General features: G+C 46.7%; 1 protein-coding gene and 1 long non-coding RNA gene across 7 annotated transcripts in view; both read right to left on the minus strand.

Annotated features, from left to right (window-relative positions):
- Positions 1-14,647, minus strand: part of Rufy3 (RUN and FYVE domain containing 3) — a 62,645-nt gene extending 47,998 nt beyond the window's left edge. For 4 of the 6 annotated variants that reach the window (XR_007213593.1, XM_048364707.1, XM_048364708.1 and 1 more), the window contains exon 1: positions 3,721-4,621. Coding sequence is in view for 3 of the 6 variants with exons in the window: in XM_048364707.1 (XP_048220664.1) it covers positions 3,721-3,898 (178 nt within the window). In the remaining 3 variants the exon portion in view is untranslated. Of the gene's footprint in view, positions 1-3,720; positions 4,622-14,403 lie in introns of those variants that run through there. The other 2 variants (XM_048364709.1, XM_048364710.1) reach the window with 2 other exon arrangements.
- On the minus strand, positions 1,968-3,608 carry LOC125364929. The gene is made up of 2 exons (XR_007213594.1): positions 2,391-3,608; positions 1,968-2,149 (listed from the first exon to the last, which is right to left on the minus strand). It is a non-coding gene; the product is annotated as an uncharacterized LOC125364929 (long non-coding RNA).
- Positions 14,648-18,448: the final 3,801 nt, after the last annotated feature.

Below are 18,448 nucleotides of genomic sequence, written 5' to 3' on the forward strand. Positions count from 1 at the left end.
AACGTGGCTTAGCGGTAGAGTGCTCGCCTAGCATGCATAAAGCCCTGGGTTCGATTCCTCAGCACCACATAAACAGAAAAAGCCAGAAGTGGTGCTGTGGCTCAAGTGGTAGAGTGCTAGCCTTGAGCAAAAAGACGACAGGGACGGTGCTCAGGCTCTGAGTCCAAGGCCCAGGACTGGCAAACAAACAAACAAACAAAAACAAGCTCCGGGACAGCACCTGTGCCTGAGTAGTGAATCCCCAGCTTTGAGCAAAAGCTCTTAGGAACAGCACCCAGGTGCTCAGTTCAAGGCCCATGACTGACAAAATAAAATAAATAATACCTGGATGAATCTGAGCATATTTAAACAAGTGACACAGATAATACCCAGTGATTTAGGAAAGGAATTGTAGATAAGGGAAGACAGTACCTTTCTTCCCTGCCCTCCCCCCAACAGTACCTTTCTTGATTGAACATTGGCATGAAGAATCTTATTAAAATACAACAGCAAAACTGGTTAAGGTTTTGGTGAAGTACAAAGCTAACAACTTTGTTGGAATAGTAAGTATGTTAAAAAGGAGCTTGTAAAGACATTAGATAAACAGAATCACAAGAAGGAAAGTGTAGGAATACTTGGCTAAAGAGATAGAATTCAACGTTACTACTACTTTGGACAACCCATAATCATAATGTTCCTGCTCCCATAGCTTTTCATATGACTTTTATGCAGTCTTATCAGAAACATTCTCAACTTAGCCTACAGAAGGGCTGCCTGGAAACTAGGTCAGTTTTAGCAATGTGCCATTTTTTTCTTTTCAGCAACATCTACACAACTATATTTTTGTGTACTTCATAGAATTGAATAGAAAGAGAATGAGTGGATAAAAGGTTCAGGTCTCCAAACTCCCATTTAATTGATGACAGCAACCAAGGGTGTTTCAAATGGCATGGGTTTGGCCCCATGTGGATGCCAGAACTTCAGCTCACAATGTATGTCAGAAAGGGGTCTAAAGAGACCAGAAAGACATTCCTTATTGCATGCACGTCTATATTTTGGACTGTACTATTGAAATCTGGAACCAGAGTGCCGAAAATGGGTTGAATCTTTAAGCCAAAGGTTTCCTGGTTAGGCAGACAGGTGTCCTTCCTACAAGACTATTCCAACTCTTTTTATCTATGAATCAGTCAAGAAGTAGCCAACATACTCTGATGAGTTTAGGCATCAGGAGCTCCAGTTTACGTTATTCATATCATCACTGACCAATACTTAAATACTTATAACTAAATTAAATCTAATAAATATCACTGATATTAACATTAAAATATGTATTTCTTGGCTCCAAATGATTATTTATAGATACCCAGAGTTTGCCACTAGAGCAAAAAATACACACACCCCTGCTCCCAAGTACTCCCTACTTTCCTACATTATTATAGTTACATATGCTTTCATGGCCTTGCGCCTTTCCATTTCTAATCATTTGATACAACGGCTTTTTTTTTTTTTTTTTGCTAACTAAGCAAAATCTCCAAGTTTACTGTCAGCATTTCTCTATTTTCTTTCACATCCTCTACAACTAATTTAAGGTCATGGGAACCTTCTTTGTGGGGCTAGGAATGTGGCTTAGTGGTAGGGTGATTGCCTAGCATTCATGAAGCCCTGGGTTCGATTCCTCAGTACCACATACACAGAAAAAGCCAGAAATGGCACTGTGGCTCAAGTGGTAGAGTGCTAGCCTTGAGCAAAACAGAAACTCAGTGACAGGGTCCGGGCCCCGAGTTCAAGCCCCAGAACTGGCAAAGAGAAAAAAAACAAACAACCCTTCTTCATCTGATTTCCTTCATCAAAGCTCTGACATTAACTTCTTAATTTGCAGTTCTCTACATTTTTCAACATTACTGTTATTTTATTTTTGTAATAACAGATTTCTCAATAAAGAATTCAAATAGCACCATTATAAATGTTTATATGAGCCAAACAGCTTCTTTTTGCTTACTCACAGGGCACTTGTAGATAGGACTCTTATACTACTACTACTAAGTAGTTTTGAGACACTGAGAAACGGGGTTTTATAATTAAAGGAATATTTCACATTGCATGACTTTCAAAATGGATGGGGATTTTTTTTCAAATAAAAGATGTAAACAGGCATTTGCTTTTTAAAAGCCTTCTGGGGGGGAGAGGGCTGCTGGGAATATGGCCTAGTGGCAAGAGTGCTTACCTCATATACATGAAGCCCTGGGTTCAATTCCCCAGCACCACATATATAGAAAACGGCCAGAAGTGGCGCTGTGGCTCAAGAGGTACAGTGCTAGCCTTGAACAAAAAGAAGCCAGGGACAGTGCTCAGGCCCTGAGTTCAAGGCCCAGGACTGGCAAAACAAAACAAAACAAAAACAAACTACAAACTTTCTTGGTAACTTTGAACCTACACTTTCCTTTCCTAAAAATTATTAGAGCCTTGGAGATTGTTTTAAACAGTACTGGCATTGTATGGAATTTTAGCTGATAACTTCTGACACTTGGGATAGATATCCTGAGCAACATGGCTGAAGGATACCAAATTGAACAACCAATTGGATTAAATTCAACAGATGTAAAAGGTTTAGCTAAAAACAAACGAACAAACAAACGAATGAAAGCTTGTTTCTAAGTCATGTCCTTGACTGTTTTGTGTTCAGTGATCCTGGCTGGCTCTAAACATTTCTTAAGGCTTGAGTCTGGGGGGATAAATTCCTTACCAAACCTAGTGGGTGAAATCTGGGTCACGATGAGATTGCAACACAAGGTCAAGGGCAAGGAATCACTTTCCCTGACTCAACTAGTTATGTTGCTTTACACAGATAGGCCTACCTTTTTCCTTACACACAAGCATTTTTATCTTTATTAACTTAAGGGGAGAGAACAGACATAAGAGGAGCAGCCACTGCTTTAAAAGCAAAACCATTTTCAGCATGGCATTAAGAAAATTAAAGAGTAGGAGCTGAAAACGCCACACAATTTAGGAACAGTTCTGGGAGAAAGTCAAGAGACCACAAAAATATTAAGGACAGTGGGAATTTCAAATGAGTCATAGTAGTAAATATGGAAGAATAGCTTACGAAAAATAACGATCCCCATAGCTTTCAAGGATAGCCTTTTCATGACAAGAGTGTTTTTTTTATTCTATACTCATGAATATAGTACTGGAAATGAATTGCTTTTCACCTAACAATACATATTATTAAACAAGGTAATACTTTTAGATGGCACAGCCTGGTTGACATTATATCCTGCTAGTAGGACCATTATGTCCTTATGATCGTGTGTTTCGGTTGTATTCACCATGCACTATCCTATAATTACAGTCACGCTGTCTTCATCTACTATTAAGAAAGACTACAATCACTATACTGTTTTAACGTGGGTACAAAGCTGACAGCTTTGTCACTGTGGGTGAGGATCAGATGTGACAAGTGGCCTCTCGTGTTCTTTTTAGAGTCTTAAAGACAAAGAACTCTCAAGGAGCACAAGCATTTTTTTTTTTTTTTTTGGAAAGGGGACCTCAGGAGCAGGAAGATGTTGTTTTCCTCAGTGAGTGGGAGAGGGGGAACAGAGTGGTAAGGAAGGAGGAAAGGTTTTCAGTACTGCTAAGGAGGGCTGGCATGCAGGTTCTCCCTCCTCTTCCTTATCCTCCCGCCCCTGCAAGGATGAGGCTGCCGGAGAGGCAGGGGGGGGGGGGGGGCCGGGGATGCTGTACCTTCGTGTGTAGGCTCTGGGTCAGGTGTGAGGGAGATGTCATCCAGCTCTCGCAAGCAGAGCCACTCCCCATCCATGGACACTCGGAATTTGCAAAGGTAGATGGTCTCCATGGCGGCCTGGGTGATCTTGTCAGTGGTGGGGGTTGGCATATCGGTCGGAGGTGTCAGAGCGGACATGATGACTCAGCTGGGACCACAATACACACACACACACACACACACACACACACACACGGAATCAATAAAACCCCCTCAACAAAAATCCCAAACCTGAAGCTTTGAGACAAAAGCGCTCAGGAAAGGAGGAGGAGGAGGGGAAGGTATGGAAAACAAGAACAAGGAAAAACACCTTATGGAACCAACTACTCAATATAAATAAGTGTACACTTATCTTTTCTTACTGATAGCTCCTACCACGTAGCAAAATAAAATGACGTTTGTCTTCTCCCAGCGTCCTCTCCTTTTATCTTCCTTCTGTACCCTTTTCCCCCAGGCTTTACACCCGGCACGGCCAGTCGATGCTGCTTGGAAAGACACGGGCCCTGGCACAGGTAAGTTAATAAAAAAAAAAAAGAAAAGAAAAGAAAAAAGGATTCCTCCTTCGTTGTGCAGACAAAAAGGTACAGAAGGAGGAAAACGAATGAAAAAATAAATCTGTCTTTTCAATTTAGCTTAAGGGGGGGAAAAAAAAAATCTTGAACTGCAGAAACCACTTCCAGGATGCTGAGTCCTAACAGGATTGGTTGTGCGCAGTAAGCAGGGTGTTGACCAAAATGGCTGACTAATGAACTGCACTGAAGACCCGGGCTCATGTGACCGGCGGCTCGCAGCGGAGCGCGGGGCGGGCGATTCCCAGGATGCTTCATAGATGCTGCGGGTGCGGGGAGGGCCCTCAGGCTGCTCCCCACCCCCCCCCAACACACACGCCACCCACTTCCAGACAGAGCTAGTCGAACGGCGAGCAGCCCTGCCGCGGCGCGCACCTGCTCGTCCCCGGCTCTCCGCGGAGGCGGCTGACACCGGCTAGGGCTCCCCAGCAGGGGCCAGGCCCGGCCGGCCGACTTCACCCAGCCGCTCCCGCTACGTGGCTGTTAAGAAACGTTTTAGAAAGACGGTATTTAATTTAAAAAAAAAATCAGTGGAGGCAGGTTTTCGGTATAGGTATCTCATTCTCTCAAGTATTTATAATTTGCCTCTCCGAGATAGAAAGAACTGACTTTTAAGACTTGGCCAGAAATGTGATTGAGGGGCTGGATGTTCCTGATTAACCGCAGTTTCTTCCCTTTTTGTCGTTGCTATATACCTAGTTTCTGAAGGAAGCGTGAAATATATTTCTAAGCAGAAGATAAACTATCTTATTTAAGAGATCTTCCCGTCTTGGAATGTACTGAAGACAAATTATTTAAATCAAAGAAACAATACACACACACACACACACACTCAACCTATACCGTCTAATGAGGTATCTATACCTTGGTAGCAAGAGGGTAAGCAAGCACTGTCTGTCTGAGCTATACAATGGTAAGGAGGAGAATGCTAAGGACTTTATTTGAAAATGCTTTTGATAACTGAAAGAAACCTTGTGTCGCCCCCCCACACCTCACCCCAAACTCTCTTATCTCCAGATAACCACTCAAAAGCCAGAAGTGAGGCCCGTGGCTCAAGTGGTAGAGCGCTAGCCTTGAGCACAAAGAGGCTCAGGGACAGCATTCAGGCCCTCAGTTCCAGCCCCACAATGAGGAAATAAATAACCAAAGCAATCAGTGCGTCAGTGGCCGAAGCCTGTAATCTTAGCTACTCAGGAAGCTGAGATCTGAAGACTGCGGTTTGAACACAGGTAGGAAAGCCCTTGGGGCTCTTATCTCCAATTAACCACCAAAAAGCCAGAAGTACAACTGTAGCTCAAGTGGCAGCGTGCCAGCCTGAGCAAAAAGGCTAAGGGACAGCAACCAGGTTGAGTTCAAGCCCCAGAACCAGCACAAAAATACAAATACATACCCACCCAGGACACAAAGGGTCAGAGGCAATAATGGCTGGGGTAGAAATATGCCTGGCTAGCAAGCAAGAGATCCTGAGTTCAAAACCTCAGTACATATCTCCTGGCTCCCATCTAAAAAAAAAAAAATCCAACTTATGAATTGTCAATTTTCCCATCTAGTGTTTTAAGACAAGAGGTAAATGAAAACATATAAAGTAGCATCACAGATTAAGGGAGGACTACTTTACCTGAATTAACATTTGACATAAACCGTGACAATTTTCCCACCAATCACTCAGTACTTACTACCAAGAATAGGAGATCTGGACTGATTACAACGCACTAGCACAACAGGAATATCCAGATTATTAAGAAACTTGGCTAACATCTCAAGATCCTTCCCAACCCCTCTCCAGAAGGAGAGAGGAGAACCACACAGAGAACAGAGACAGAAACTTTCCGGAAGAAGAGAAAAATGTGGCTACCCTTGAGCTTCTCTTATCTACAAGTTTATGGCAGGTTCAGCAGTGATTTCAGAAGCAAGAACTGTGGGTAAGTAAGAAAAACTGTACTTTATTACGTAAGAGGTATACATGATCTTCAGATAAACAACACTGGGTATTCAGTTCAGTTACTCACTGTTCATAAGCAACAAATTTACAAGGAAAACAACACTACCTGTAGAAGATTAATAAATAAAAATAATTATGTTCATGTAGTTGTAAATATTGCTACTGTTTTTATACTTGAGGCTTCACTAAATAAACATATTAGTTTTGCACATAAAGATAATAGTAAGCTATCAGAAAGATATAGACCTTGATTTTTTTTCTCATTTACACACCACCTGTAAGCTGTGCTGAACTATTTTATCACTTGAACTCATGGCTGTGACAAAGACAGAGTATAGTCTGTGATCTTAAAACAGAATTAGTAAGCCTCTGCAGAGTTCAAATCCAAGACAATAATCCAAAATAGACTATGAACTATGTTTAATCTACTTACACGGCTTGGTTTTTTGATTCAAGTATAAAGAAAAAAGGTGGGCTGGGGATATGGCCTAGTGGCAAGAGTGCCTGCCTCATATACATGAGGCCCTGGGTTCGATTCCCCAGCACCACATATACAGAAAATGGCCAGAAGTGGCGCTGTGGCTCAAGTGGCAGAGTGCTAGCCTTGAGCAAAAAAAGAAGCCAGGGACAGTGCTCAGGCCCTGAGTCCAAGCCCCAGGACTGGCAAAAAAAAAAAAAAAAAAGGTTATATTTCTCTCAAAGGACATTGCTGCTCAGTTGCAATTATTACAAAACAAGGATTGGTTTGTGAAGCTTAAGTTCATGTTATCTAGTGTGGAAAAAATTACTCAATTAGGGGCTGGGGATATAGCCTAGCGGCAAGAGTGCCAGCCTCGGATACAGGAGGCCCTAGGTTTGATTCCCCAGCACCACATATACAGAAAACGGCCAGAAGCGGCGCTGTGGCTCAAGTGGCAGAGTGCTAGCCTTGAGTGGGAAGAAGCCAGGGACAGTGCTCAGGCCCTGAGTCCAAGGCCCAGGACTGGCAAAAAAAAAAAAAAAAAAAAAAAAATTACTCAATTATCATTTATTGAACTATTTAATGTTAGGTTTACAAATATCAGGTCAAATCCTTACAAGTATATTATAAAGTAGATATGAATACCCACTCTTACAAGGAACCCCAAGTTCAGCCATGTAACTGGCTCAGGATCACATTTAGCAGGCAGATCTGTTATTCTTCTGTCTAGTCCATTCTCTTCTACTCTGTAACTTCGGCTCTCCACCCCAATTATTTCTCCAAATCAAACATCACTCAGAGGAAATAAAAAGAAATGGCCAAAGCAATCAACACATGCAAGGTCCTAAACATGAATATCAACTCACCTAAGTTTTAAAGAGAGCTAGGTGAGATGGCTTACAGCTGTAATCCTAGTGACTCAGGAGGCTGAGATCAAGACAATAGAGGTTCAAAGCTAGCCCGAGCAAAAGTGTTCCAGTCAAAAGCTGGGTACGGTGGCAGGCACCTAGGAGGACTGTGGTCCAAGCCCACGCTGAAAAGTCAAAACAAAAAGGGATTCAAATGGTGGAGCCCCTGTCTACAAGTACAAGGCCCTGGGTTGAAACTCTAGTACCACATAGATAGATGACGGATAGACAGATGTGAAGAGGACTTTTAAATCAGTTCCTATACTTTGCACCTTAATGCTTCAGAAATCATATCTTCCACTTAGCCCCCTGGCTTATACATGTAGTTCAGGCTTTTCCTAAGTGGGATTTTCTAAAGAATGAATAACTCACTGTAGATTGTTCCTGCGATGTGCTGACAAGTGGTAGAGAAAGTATTTCCAGGAGGGGGTAACAAGAAATGCACTCACTACCTCACGTATGTAACTGTACTCCCTCTGTACATCACCTTGACAATAAAATTAAATTAAAAAAACTACCAGGAAGGGCACAATCACTTGGTTCACTTTATTGTGACTCAAGAGACGGAGCTGAAAAAGAGCTCAGTGAAATAGTTACCAATTACTTACCTAGTTAGACTTTAGCATTAAGAATACTTGATACAGTTGAGTGCTGGTGGCTCAAGCCTAAAATCCTAGGTACCCCAGGAGGCTGAGATCTGAGGATCACAGTTCAAAGTCAGCCCTAGCAGGAAAGTCCACAAAATTCTTATCTCTCTTATCTCCAATTAACTACCAAAGACAGAAGTGGAGCTGTAGCTGTAGCTCAGGTAGTAGAGTGTTAGTCTTGTGTACAAAAGCTTAGGGACAGAGCCCAGGCCCTGAGTTCAAGCCCCAGGACCAGCACAAGCAAACACACTTGATAAATTTCTAAGTAGAAAAAAAGAAAGGGTAGAATCTTTTTTTTTTTTTTTTTTTTTTTTTTGTCAAGTCTTGAGGCTTGGACTCAGGGCCTGAGCACTGTCCCTGAGCTTCTCTGGGCTCAAGGCTAGCACTCTACCACTTGAGCCACAGCGCCACTTCAGCCTTTTTCTGTTTATGTGGCATTGAAGAATCAAACCCAGGGCTTTGTGCATGCAAGGCAAGTGCTCTACCACTAAGCCACATTCCCAATCTTGGTAGAATCATTTTCTAAAATGAATCATTGGAGGCCTTCTTTAGAGAAAAAACTCAATATATATAATATATATGTATATATCATATAATAATATATACTAAATACATCATTTGAATTCCTTAAAGATTTAACCATTGAGACCAGTGCTCAACTGGAGAACTAGACCAACAACTTAAAAAATTTATGTACTTCTCTTCTGTCTTTCCTTTTAAAGAAACCTCTTCTAAATTCATGGAGATCATTATCTTACTTTAAAAATGTTAGCTTGGAGGCATGGTTCAACTGGCAGAGCCCTTGAACAAAACATGAGAGTGGGAGGCCCTGTGTGTGTGTGTGTGTGTGTGTGTGTGTGCACGCGCTCTTGTATATACACACATACAAATAAACAAATGCCTACACAATCTCTTTTATTTCAAATTTTTAACTTTATAAAAATTTCATGCTACACACAAAGTCTTATAAGCCTTTCATTCAACAGTGATTTTCTAAGACTCATTCATGCTGTAGTTTGCCCCCTTTTTAGTAGCTGTTTTATATATATATATACATACATATATACACACACACACATATATATGGGGGAGATATATATATATATATAAACATATGGTTACCTTCCACTTCAGGTATCTAAGTAATTTTCTGATATATTTTTGTTTATGGTCATTCATTTCCTTTTTTTTTTTTTTTTTACATTTTAAATGATATTTTTAGTTACTTTTCAGAAACAGATGTAAAAATCAGGCATAATAATTGTCCCCACCAGCTTTGAGGGAACGGTCCATATCACTCGTATCTTTGCTAGTCCACTGTCTCCCTCTATTTCCCAGTTCCTGTAAATGATGTTCCTGTGTATCACAGCACTTCTTAAAAATCTGTCAACTAAACCAACTTGCAAAACTTGGAAAGTCCCTTTTCCTGTGGCTCTGTGGGTATGGTTTCCCGTGCTTGGCAGAAGCTCACTTTCCATTTCACTAGTGTTAATGGGGTACCTTTGGTCGAGTCATGCGGACATCAGTGGAAAATCATTTCACATGCTCGGTCCTCCTGCCACCACCTTTCCTCATGCAGAACCCAAATCCATTATGTCTTCTTCTGATTCCGAGATCTCTCTACTCTTGGGAGGCTCAGGATGTTCTATAGATACTGACTCAAGATAACCATAAAGTAGCTATGAAATGATTAACACCTAAGAAGCTGAATTTTTGTTAGAAACAAAGACTAGGAATACTACAACAAGCCATCTTCTTTTAGTTGTTAAAATCAACAGACAGAAGACAAGAAAAGTAGAGTAACTGAGTTCACGGTAGTAGCAATGATTTACAGAGCCAAGCTATCAATTTACTAGATGACCATGAGAAACTTATCCACCTCTTACTGCTCACAATCCTCCTACCTCCATCCTTCCCCCAAGTGCTGAGATGTAATACAGGCTTTTTCAAGTGTATATACCAAATTCATTCACTCAACATATATGTATGTGTGTGTGTGTGTATATATATATATATATATATATATATGGACTCCTTTTATGGATTAACCGCTAGGGATACAGAATAAAGAAGGCAACAGATAATTACAGTTGCTTGAGAAATTTGTCAATAATCCCTGTCATGAATGGACTAGATGTATCACTAAATCGGTGGCTTTTGAATTTCACTGATTTATTCATTTCTCCAGATAAGAGTTCTGAGTAACCGACTAGTGAGTGAGAAAATAGACTGCTGTTTGAAAGGAAGGCTCCCATCTACCGCCTGCTTCCAGTGGGGGGGGGGGGGGAGTGGGCCGTGGCAGACCACACGCTCTCTGAACACCCTATTTCTACAATGAATCCTACCCCCACCAACTAAGAGGTAAAGCAACCTTGTCAAATTACTGTCTCTTCACTTACAAAAGGGAGATATAACACTCACTACTTGGGAGTTACATGAGGTAACAAATAAAATGCTTATTAGCATGTCACTTAACACAAAGTAAGCAGTATGTAAATGTCAGCCTCTGTCACCATAATACGTGCTTCTGCTTTTCAGAGTTCTAGAAACACAAAACATGAAAGTCTACAAAGACTAATATTTATGAGACTGACAGAAAAGCTAAAAGGATAACCGAGCAAACAGAAAACTTGTTTCTCAGGTTGTGAGCAAGGAAGAAAAGTCAGAATTTTGCCCAGCCAAATATTCAAATCAGGTTACAAAATTTCTTAAATTCATAATAAAAGACAACACAAGCCGGTAAGCATCTGTGGAGAATCCTAAAGCAGACTGTGAGGCTAGAAGCATGTTCTTTTTTTTGGGGGGGGGAGGGAATATCTCATAAGTTTATGGATTGTCAGAATTAATATGGCCATACTATTCAAAGCAACTTTCAAACTTATAATCTCCATTATAACCCAATGTCATTTCTCACACACACAGAAAATCAGCCCTAAAATTGATACAAGAGCAAAAATGGACTCCAGACAGTCAAAGCAATCTTGAGCAAAAATGTGCACTCTAGAATATCACAAAACTGAACTTATACACGACAGAACTATACTATCAAATATTGTGGTAACCATCACGTGAAATCCCCATAGGCATTCTAAATTTCTAGTCAACCTGTAGGTTTTATTTTAATTAACATTTGCCCAATACAAAGTGAAACTTATTTTAAAATTCTGCTAAAACGTTTATAGTTACATTCTAAAGCTGAAACTTAACTTTTGCTCTAGAAGCATATTCTAAAAGGTGATGTGCTGAAACTACCGCTTCCTGTGCCTCCTTGCTGTCTAACCCTCACAACCTCTTTGTGGAAATGTTCCCATCTCCCTACCATCCACCTCCCTTCCCCACACACATGCTGAGGGTCCAGTCGACTTGGTACTGCTAACCGCTAGCCCTGAGCAAAGGGAGCATGTCAAAGAAACCTAAAACGGAGGATGAGCTCAGAGAACGCCGATAATAAACTTTTCAGCCTGTCTTAGGTTGCCCACCAAAGTCTTGAGTGGCACAACAACGGGTTTGAGAACTCTACTCACTTAAGGATGAATGACAGACTTTGGCCAACAGCATGCATGCCTTTAACTTACCCACCCAGGCCAGTAAACCCAGATCTGTAATTCAGTGAGCCTCTTCCACCCTCCACCTAGAGAAAATCATCGCGATTCTTACCCAAGAGAAGAGTGCTTTCAGACTATTCAAAGTATATTTCAACTTCCCTGTCACTCTCGCTACATTAGCATGTTGCCTGCATGACTCTCTTGCCAGACACCAGATCAAGGTTGATTAGCTCCATTAACTTTCTGGTAAGAATAGTCTGAGTTTGCATTCAGGCAGTTACTAAATGGCTTTTCCAAGAGGAACACCATCTTGGCCAGCAGTCCTGGGAGTTTTCAAAAGATTTTGGGCCTTTTCACAATTATTCAAATGTAACTACAGTTAAACTACAACAAATATATAAACACAAAAAAAAACCCAAAAGTAATTCTAACACAGGCTTTCTCTCTCACACACACAGTACGTATATATATATATATATATATATACACACACACACATATATACACATACATCTATACAAACATAAAACTGTAAATGCTCCGTGCTGGGTTTATATGTATATTTGGAGTTCCTACCCCATATTTAGGATTCTTCAAGGGCATGTGTGGTTGTGTGAGTCAATCACATCCTTCTCAATACGCTAACCCAGGAGTCAACCACGGCCCCCAGGGCTTCCTATACCCTGTACTGGGTAGTCACAGTAACACAACCAATCTTTTTTGAAATTCTTTTTTTTTCCTACCCTCTTCCGATCCCCTTCCCTTTGCAAACCACACACAAATAGAGTAAGAAAGCTCCTTCTTTCTAAGTGGATACTTTTTGTATACTGCTGTGACTAGAAGAGGAAAGACAAAAGCAGAAATGGGGGCTATTTGCACGGCACTGGCTTGAACACAAACGGTGCTCTAGGAGTTGGAAAGAGAATCACTGTGAATAGAAGCTGGGAACTACGCAAATGGGAGCAGTCTCTCTTCCATCCAGCACTGAGGAGAAGCCACTTTTCTGTCCATCTGTCCATTCACAAGCAGATTTCAAATATTAGATGGCAAAGAGAGGGATTAAAATATTGCACGATGGCATGCAATTAGCTATTTTTTTAGACGGTTGATGAGAAATTGGAATGGAAGGTCATAGGTCAAGAGGTAAACGGCACCACAAAATAATACAAACAACTCTATTTATGAACTCATGAAACTGGAAGATTCCTATTGGGAACACCTGAGCACGGTGGGACTACTGGGTGTCCGCAAAGAAAGCACTTGGTGTGTGATGCACCCTCCTATCATAAAACACCCGAGCAACGAGAGGAGATCTACGCGTAACTTACAATTTTTTTTTACAAGTTTTAAAAGGTATAGTAGAGAATCAGATTCAAATTTGGAAGCATAAAAAACAAGGACATAAGCAGTACTCAAAGATTCAGGAAGGAACATAACCTAATAACCTACATCAGAAGTCCTCTTTCACACTCTAAACATGCTGACTTATGTACATTGTATCCTACAAGTTTTGCGGGGGGGGGGGGGGGGGGGGTTGGGAATATGCATGACCTAGTGGTAGAGAGCTTGCCTCGTATACATGAAGCCCTGGGTTCGATTCCCCAGCACCACATATATAGAAAACGGCCAGAAGTGGCGCTGTGGCTCAAGTGGCAGAGTGCTAGCCTTGAGCAAAAAGAAGCCAGGGACAGTGCTCAGGCCCTGAGTTCAAGCCCCAGGACTGGGGGAAAAAAAAAAAAGATGTTTCTTTGGATCCTACAAGATTTTATGATGGTACCAGTCACAGAACCATTTAAGAATGTCCAGTTACCTTTTCTGATTGTATAATTTAAAAAAAATTACACAGTGCTGTAATGTAAAAGCAAAGCTTCTGAACGGCAAAACGTCCATATGAAACAGCTGGGCATAATCACAATGCTGTGTTATTTATAAAACCTTCTTTTCTGGTCCGTGGTGAGTCTTGAACTTAGGCCACCCCGGGACTCTTTTGCTGATCCAACCCCCCCCCCCCGCACCCCCCTCCCGTGTGTGGGGTCGGATGGGGGGAGGGAGGAGGGGCAGCTGGGGAGGTGGGGTGGGGGGGAGGGAGGAGGGGCAGCTGGGGATGGGGTGGGGGGAGGGAGGAGGGGCAGCTGAGGGTGGGGTGGGGGGCAGGAGGGGCAGCTGGGGGGTGGGGGGGGAGGAGGGGCAGCTGGGGGTGGGGGGCAGGAGGGGCAGCTGGGGGTGGGGGGCAGGAGGGGCAGCTGGGGGTGTGGTGGGGGAGGGAGGAGGGGCAGCTGGGGGTGTGGGGGAGGGAGGAGGGGCAGCTGGGGGTGTGGTGGGGGAGGGAGGAGGGGCAGCTGGGGGGGATGGGGGGTGGGGGGAGGAGGGGCAGCTGGGGGTGGGGTGGGGGGGGAGGAGGGGCAGCTGGGGGGGATGGGGGTGTGGGGGAGGGAGGAGGGGCAGCTGGGGGTGTGGGGGAGGGAGGAGGGGCAGCTGGGGGTGTGGTGGGGGGGGTGAGGAGGGCGCCCCGGCCCACGCGGCCCCGCGTCCCGCCCGCCCGCCGGCCCCCCCCCCCCCCGCCGCCACTCACGGTGCTTCCCGCCGCCGCCGCCGCCGCCGCCCGGGTAGCTGAGCAGCAGGAAGGGCAGCGGGGAGCCCGGCGACGGCGGCGTCCTCCAGGCGCGCTGGGGCGGCGGCGGCGGGCGCGCCGCGGAGCCCGCGCCGCCATCGCCCGGGTAGAGCAGGAAGAAGGGGGCGGCCGCCGGCGAGCCGGGCTCCGAGGGCCCGGCCTCGCGCTCGCCCTCGCCCTCCGCGGCCGCCCCGCTCGCCCGCCGCTCCTCCGGCCGCCGCTCCCGGCCGCCCGAGCCCGCCCGCGCCTCCGCGGTGGGCGGCGGCGGGGACTCGGCCATGCTCGGTGCGTCCCGCGCCGGGGCTGAGGAGACGAGGGTCACCGCCGCGAGCGCCCCGTCCCGTCCCGGACGACGACGACGCCGCCCGCCCTCCGCCGGCGCCGCCCCCACCACCCGGGTCCCGGCCCGCGGAGGGGAGGGGACCGCCCCGCCCCGCCCGACGGCGCGGCCTTCCGAGCGCCCGCCCCGCCCGCCGAATCGCCACGCCCACCAAATCGCCGCGACACGCCCCGCCCGGCCCGCTGAGGGGACCGCCCCGCCCACCGCCCCGCCCACCAAATCGCCACGCCCACCGCAGCGCCGCGCCACGCCCGACCCGCTGAGGGGACCGCCCCCACCCCAGCTCCCCGCCCACGGCCACGCCCACAGCCGCGCCCCGCCCGCTGAGGGGAACGCCCCGCCCTTCTCCCCGCCCACAGCCACGCCCCTCCCGGCCCGCTGAGGGGACCGCCCCGCCCACCGCCGCGACACGCCCGGCCCGCTGAGGGGAACGCCCCGCCCGCTGAGGGGAACGCCCCGCCCGCTGAGGGGACCGCCCCGCCCACCGCCGCGACACGCCCGGCCCGCTGAGGGAGAACGCCCCGCCCACCGCCGCGACACGCCCGACCCGCTGAGGGGACCGCCCCCGCCCAGCTCCCCGCCCACGGCCACGCCCACTGACGCGCCCCGCCCGCTGAGGGGAACGCCCCGCCCTTCGCCACGCCCACAGCCACGCCACGCCCGGCCCGCTGAGGGGGACCGCCCCCGCCCGACGCGCGGCCCTTCCGAGAGCCCGCCCCGCTCACTCCGGGCCCGCGGCTCGGCTCCCCTCAGGGGCGGCGGCGGCCTCCGGCGCTGGTGCCCCCGAGCGCTCGCCAGGCCGGGGCGGGGGGGGGGGGGGGGGGGCGGCGGTTGCAGGGGGAGGAGGGCGGACTCCCGCCCGACGCCTTTGTTCCCGGCCGGCCGCGCGCGGACGCCCTCATGGGCGCGCGGGGGGGGCGGCCTCGGGTGCCCCGTGCACCCCACCCCGGCTCCCCTGTGCCGTGGGCGCCCCGGTGGAGTGGGGGGGGAGAGCGGGGCGTCCCCACCCCCGCCCCGTGCTCGGAGCGTCGCCCGGGCCCCCCGAGGAGGAGGCCGGCCGCGCCCCGGTGCGGCGCGGGCTTGGTGTCCGCGGCGCCGTCGTCGCGGCCCCCGGCGCACGCTGGGCTCCCGCAGCTCACCGGTGACCGCCCTGGCCTTTCCGCGTCGGGCTGGGGTCGATCCAGCCGGGGGCCCGGAGCACGCGGGGGCAGGCCCGCCCCCACCGAGCCGTCCCCCGCGCTCCCCCGGCCCGGAGCCCAGGCCGGAGCCGTGGTGCAGCCTGCTGCCCCACCCCGCTAGCGAGCAACGCCCCCGCCCCCCAGCGAGCCAGGTAAACCCCCTGGTTGCTGTCCCGTCGGGGGGGGGGGGACCCCAGATACCCCTCCCCGCCGTTCCCCCGAGGAGAAGCCGCCTCCAAGCAACCCAAGAAAACGGCGGATCCAGGCCTTCCACCTGCTCGAATCACTTACCTGTCCCCCTTCCAAAGCCCCACCCGAGGGGGGATTCGTTAGCTAGAGCTCATCCTCTTTTGCCCAGACACAGTGGCATAAGACTACACACACACACACACACACACACACACACACACACACACGTGTATCTATCCATCTATCTATGTATGTATATTCCTAGCACTCCAGAAGCTAAGGCAGGAAGATCACACGAGGTCAGCTTGGTCTACTTAGGGAGAATCCTGTCGAAAAGGAAAAAAGGAAAAAAGAATCTGAGTTTGGCAAGAACCCACCCGAAGGCCACTGCAAATAGAGCGTAAGTCAGGGGAGTCCCCCAAGGATGAAAGGCGGTGCAGTTGAGAGGCCATCAGCGCGCCTACTTTCTTCATCACAGATGGGGGATAAGGACCATTGACGGGCTGTGGGATCTCGAAGCCCTCGACTCTGAGAAAGGGTCAGATGTTTAATTACATTCATTAAATGGCAGGATAACGAATTTAAAAATTTATGTATATAAGCTGAAGGGGCCAGTTGTTTTAAAATTTACAGGCAAGGCTATTTGTGAACTTTCTTTAAAGGTGGATGGTTTCTAGTTTCTTATGCTTTTAGCTCTTAGATCAATAATATAATTACAGCTGCCCATTAGCTTCAGTGACGTAATAGGCTGACTCAGCTATTAAGTAAGCCAAGATTTATGAACAAAAACAAGCTTAAACATGCTGTTCCTTCTCGAAAATATAGAGCATCTTCCTGTAACTTTGAAGTGACAAAATCTGAGCACTATAATTAAGAATCTAGCTCTTCTAACTTTTCTTGTAAAACAAAGTATAAAGTTTTAATTATTCTCACTTTGCTTTTTGGTTATCTTTAGTGGTATTAGGGCTAGAGCTCAGGCTTACTGGCCAGGCACCCCAGCCTTGCCATGTTTGGTTTTCAAATACCGTTTTTGTGATTCTGTGTGTGTGTGTGTGTGTGATTCTGTGTGTGTGGTGTGTGTGTGTGTGTGTACTGGGACTTGAACTTAGGGGCTAGGCATTATCCCCTAGCCTTTCTGCTCATGTGTAGTGCTGTACTTGAGCCACAACTCCGTTTCTAGCTTTTTTTTGTTTTGTTTTTTGCCAGTCCTGGGCCTTGGACTCAGGGCCTGAGCACTGTCCCTGGCTTCTTTTTTGCTCAAGGCTAGCACTCTGCCACTTGAGCCACAGCGCCCCTTCTGGCCGTTTTTCCATATATGTGGTGCTGGGGAATCGAACCCAGAGTTTCATTTATATGAGGCAAGCACTCTTGCCACTAGGCCATATTCCCAGCCCCTGAACTACCAGCTTTTGATGACTTATTAACTGACTGACTTATTTTTCCATAACCTTACTGTAAAACATGTTGAACCTGTGTTCTGATGGCTCATGCCTATAAGCCAAGCTATTCAGGAGGTTGAGATCTGAGGATTAAGGGTCCAAGACTCCAACAAGCCAGCAAGAAGCTAGAATTGGAACTCTGGATCAAGTGGTTGAGTACCAGCTTTGAGTGAAAAAGCCAAGCAAGAGTGCTGGGCCACGAGTTCAAGCTCCAATACCAAACACACACACACACACACACACACACACACACACACACACACACACACACCACACCCTTGTTACTTTGACCAGGATTGTGTTTTCTTTTGGTGCCAGTGTTGGCTTGAACTCTAGGCAAGGCACTGTCTTTGAGCCTTTTTGCTCAAGGCTAGTGCCCTATTACTTGAGGCACCGCTCCGCTTCTGGCTCTATGGTGTTTATTTGGAGATGAGTCTCATGAACTCTCTTGCCAGGGCTAGCTTCAAACCATGATCCTCAGCCTGAACCTCTTTAGTTAGGATTACAGGCATGAGCTACTGATGTCCAACTTAATTAGATATATTTTTTTAAATGAAGATCTACCAAAACCAACGTTATCTTCCTTAGGTATCATATGAAGAATTCAAGAGGACTTCCTTGTACGACCTTACCAAATTTTCCATTTAGTGTTCAGTATACTGAAAATGTTGTTTAAGCCATTTGATTAGCTGCTTTTACTTACCTTTGGACTTTTGTCCTGTTTGTCGCAATTCTCATGTTCTCTAAATTCTTTTTTATTTTATTGTAATCCATTCTTTATTCTCTCATCTCTGCCTTAATTTAAATTTTCATTTCTTCTTGCCAGTATTATCCCAAGGTTTCATGGCTGATTTTCCTTC

Source organism: Perognathus longimembris, chromosome 16 (genome assembly GCF_023159225.1).
Source record: "Perognathus longimembris pacificus isolate PPM17 chromosome 16, ASM2315922v1, whole genome shotgun sequence".
Classification (NCBI taxonomy): domain Eukaryota; kingdom Metazoa; phylum Chordata; class Mammalia; order Rodentia; family Heteromyidae; genus Perognathus; species Perognathus longimembris.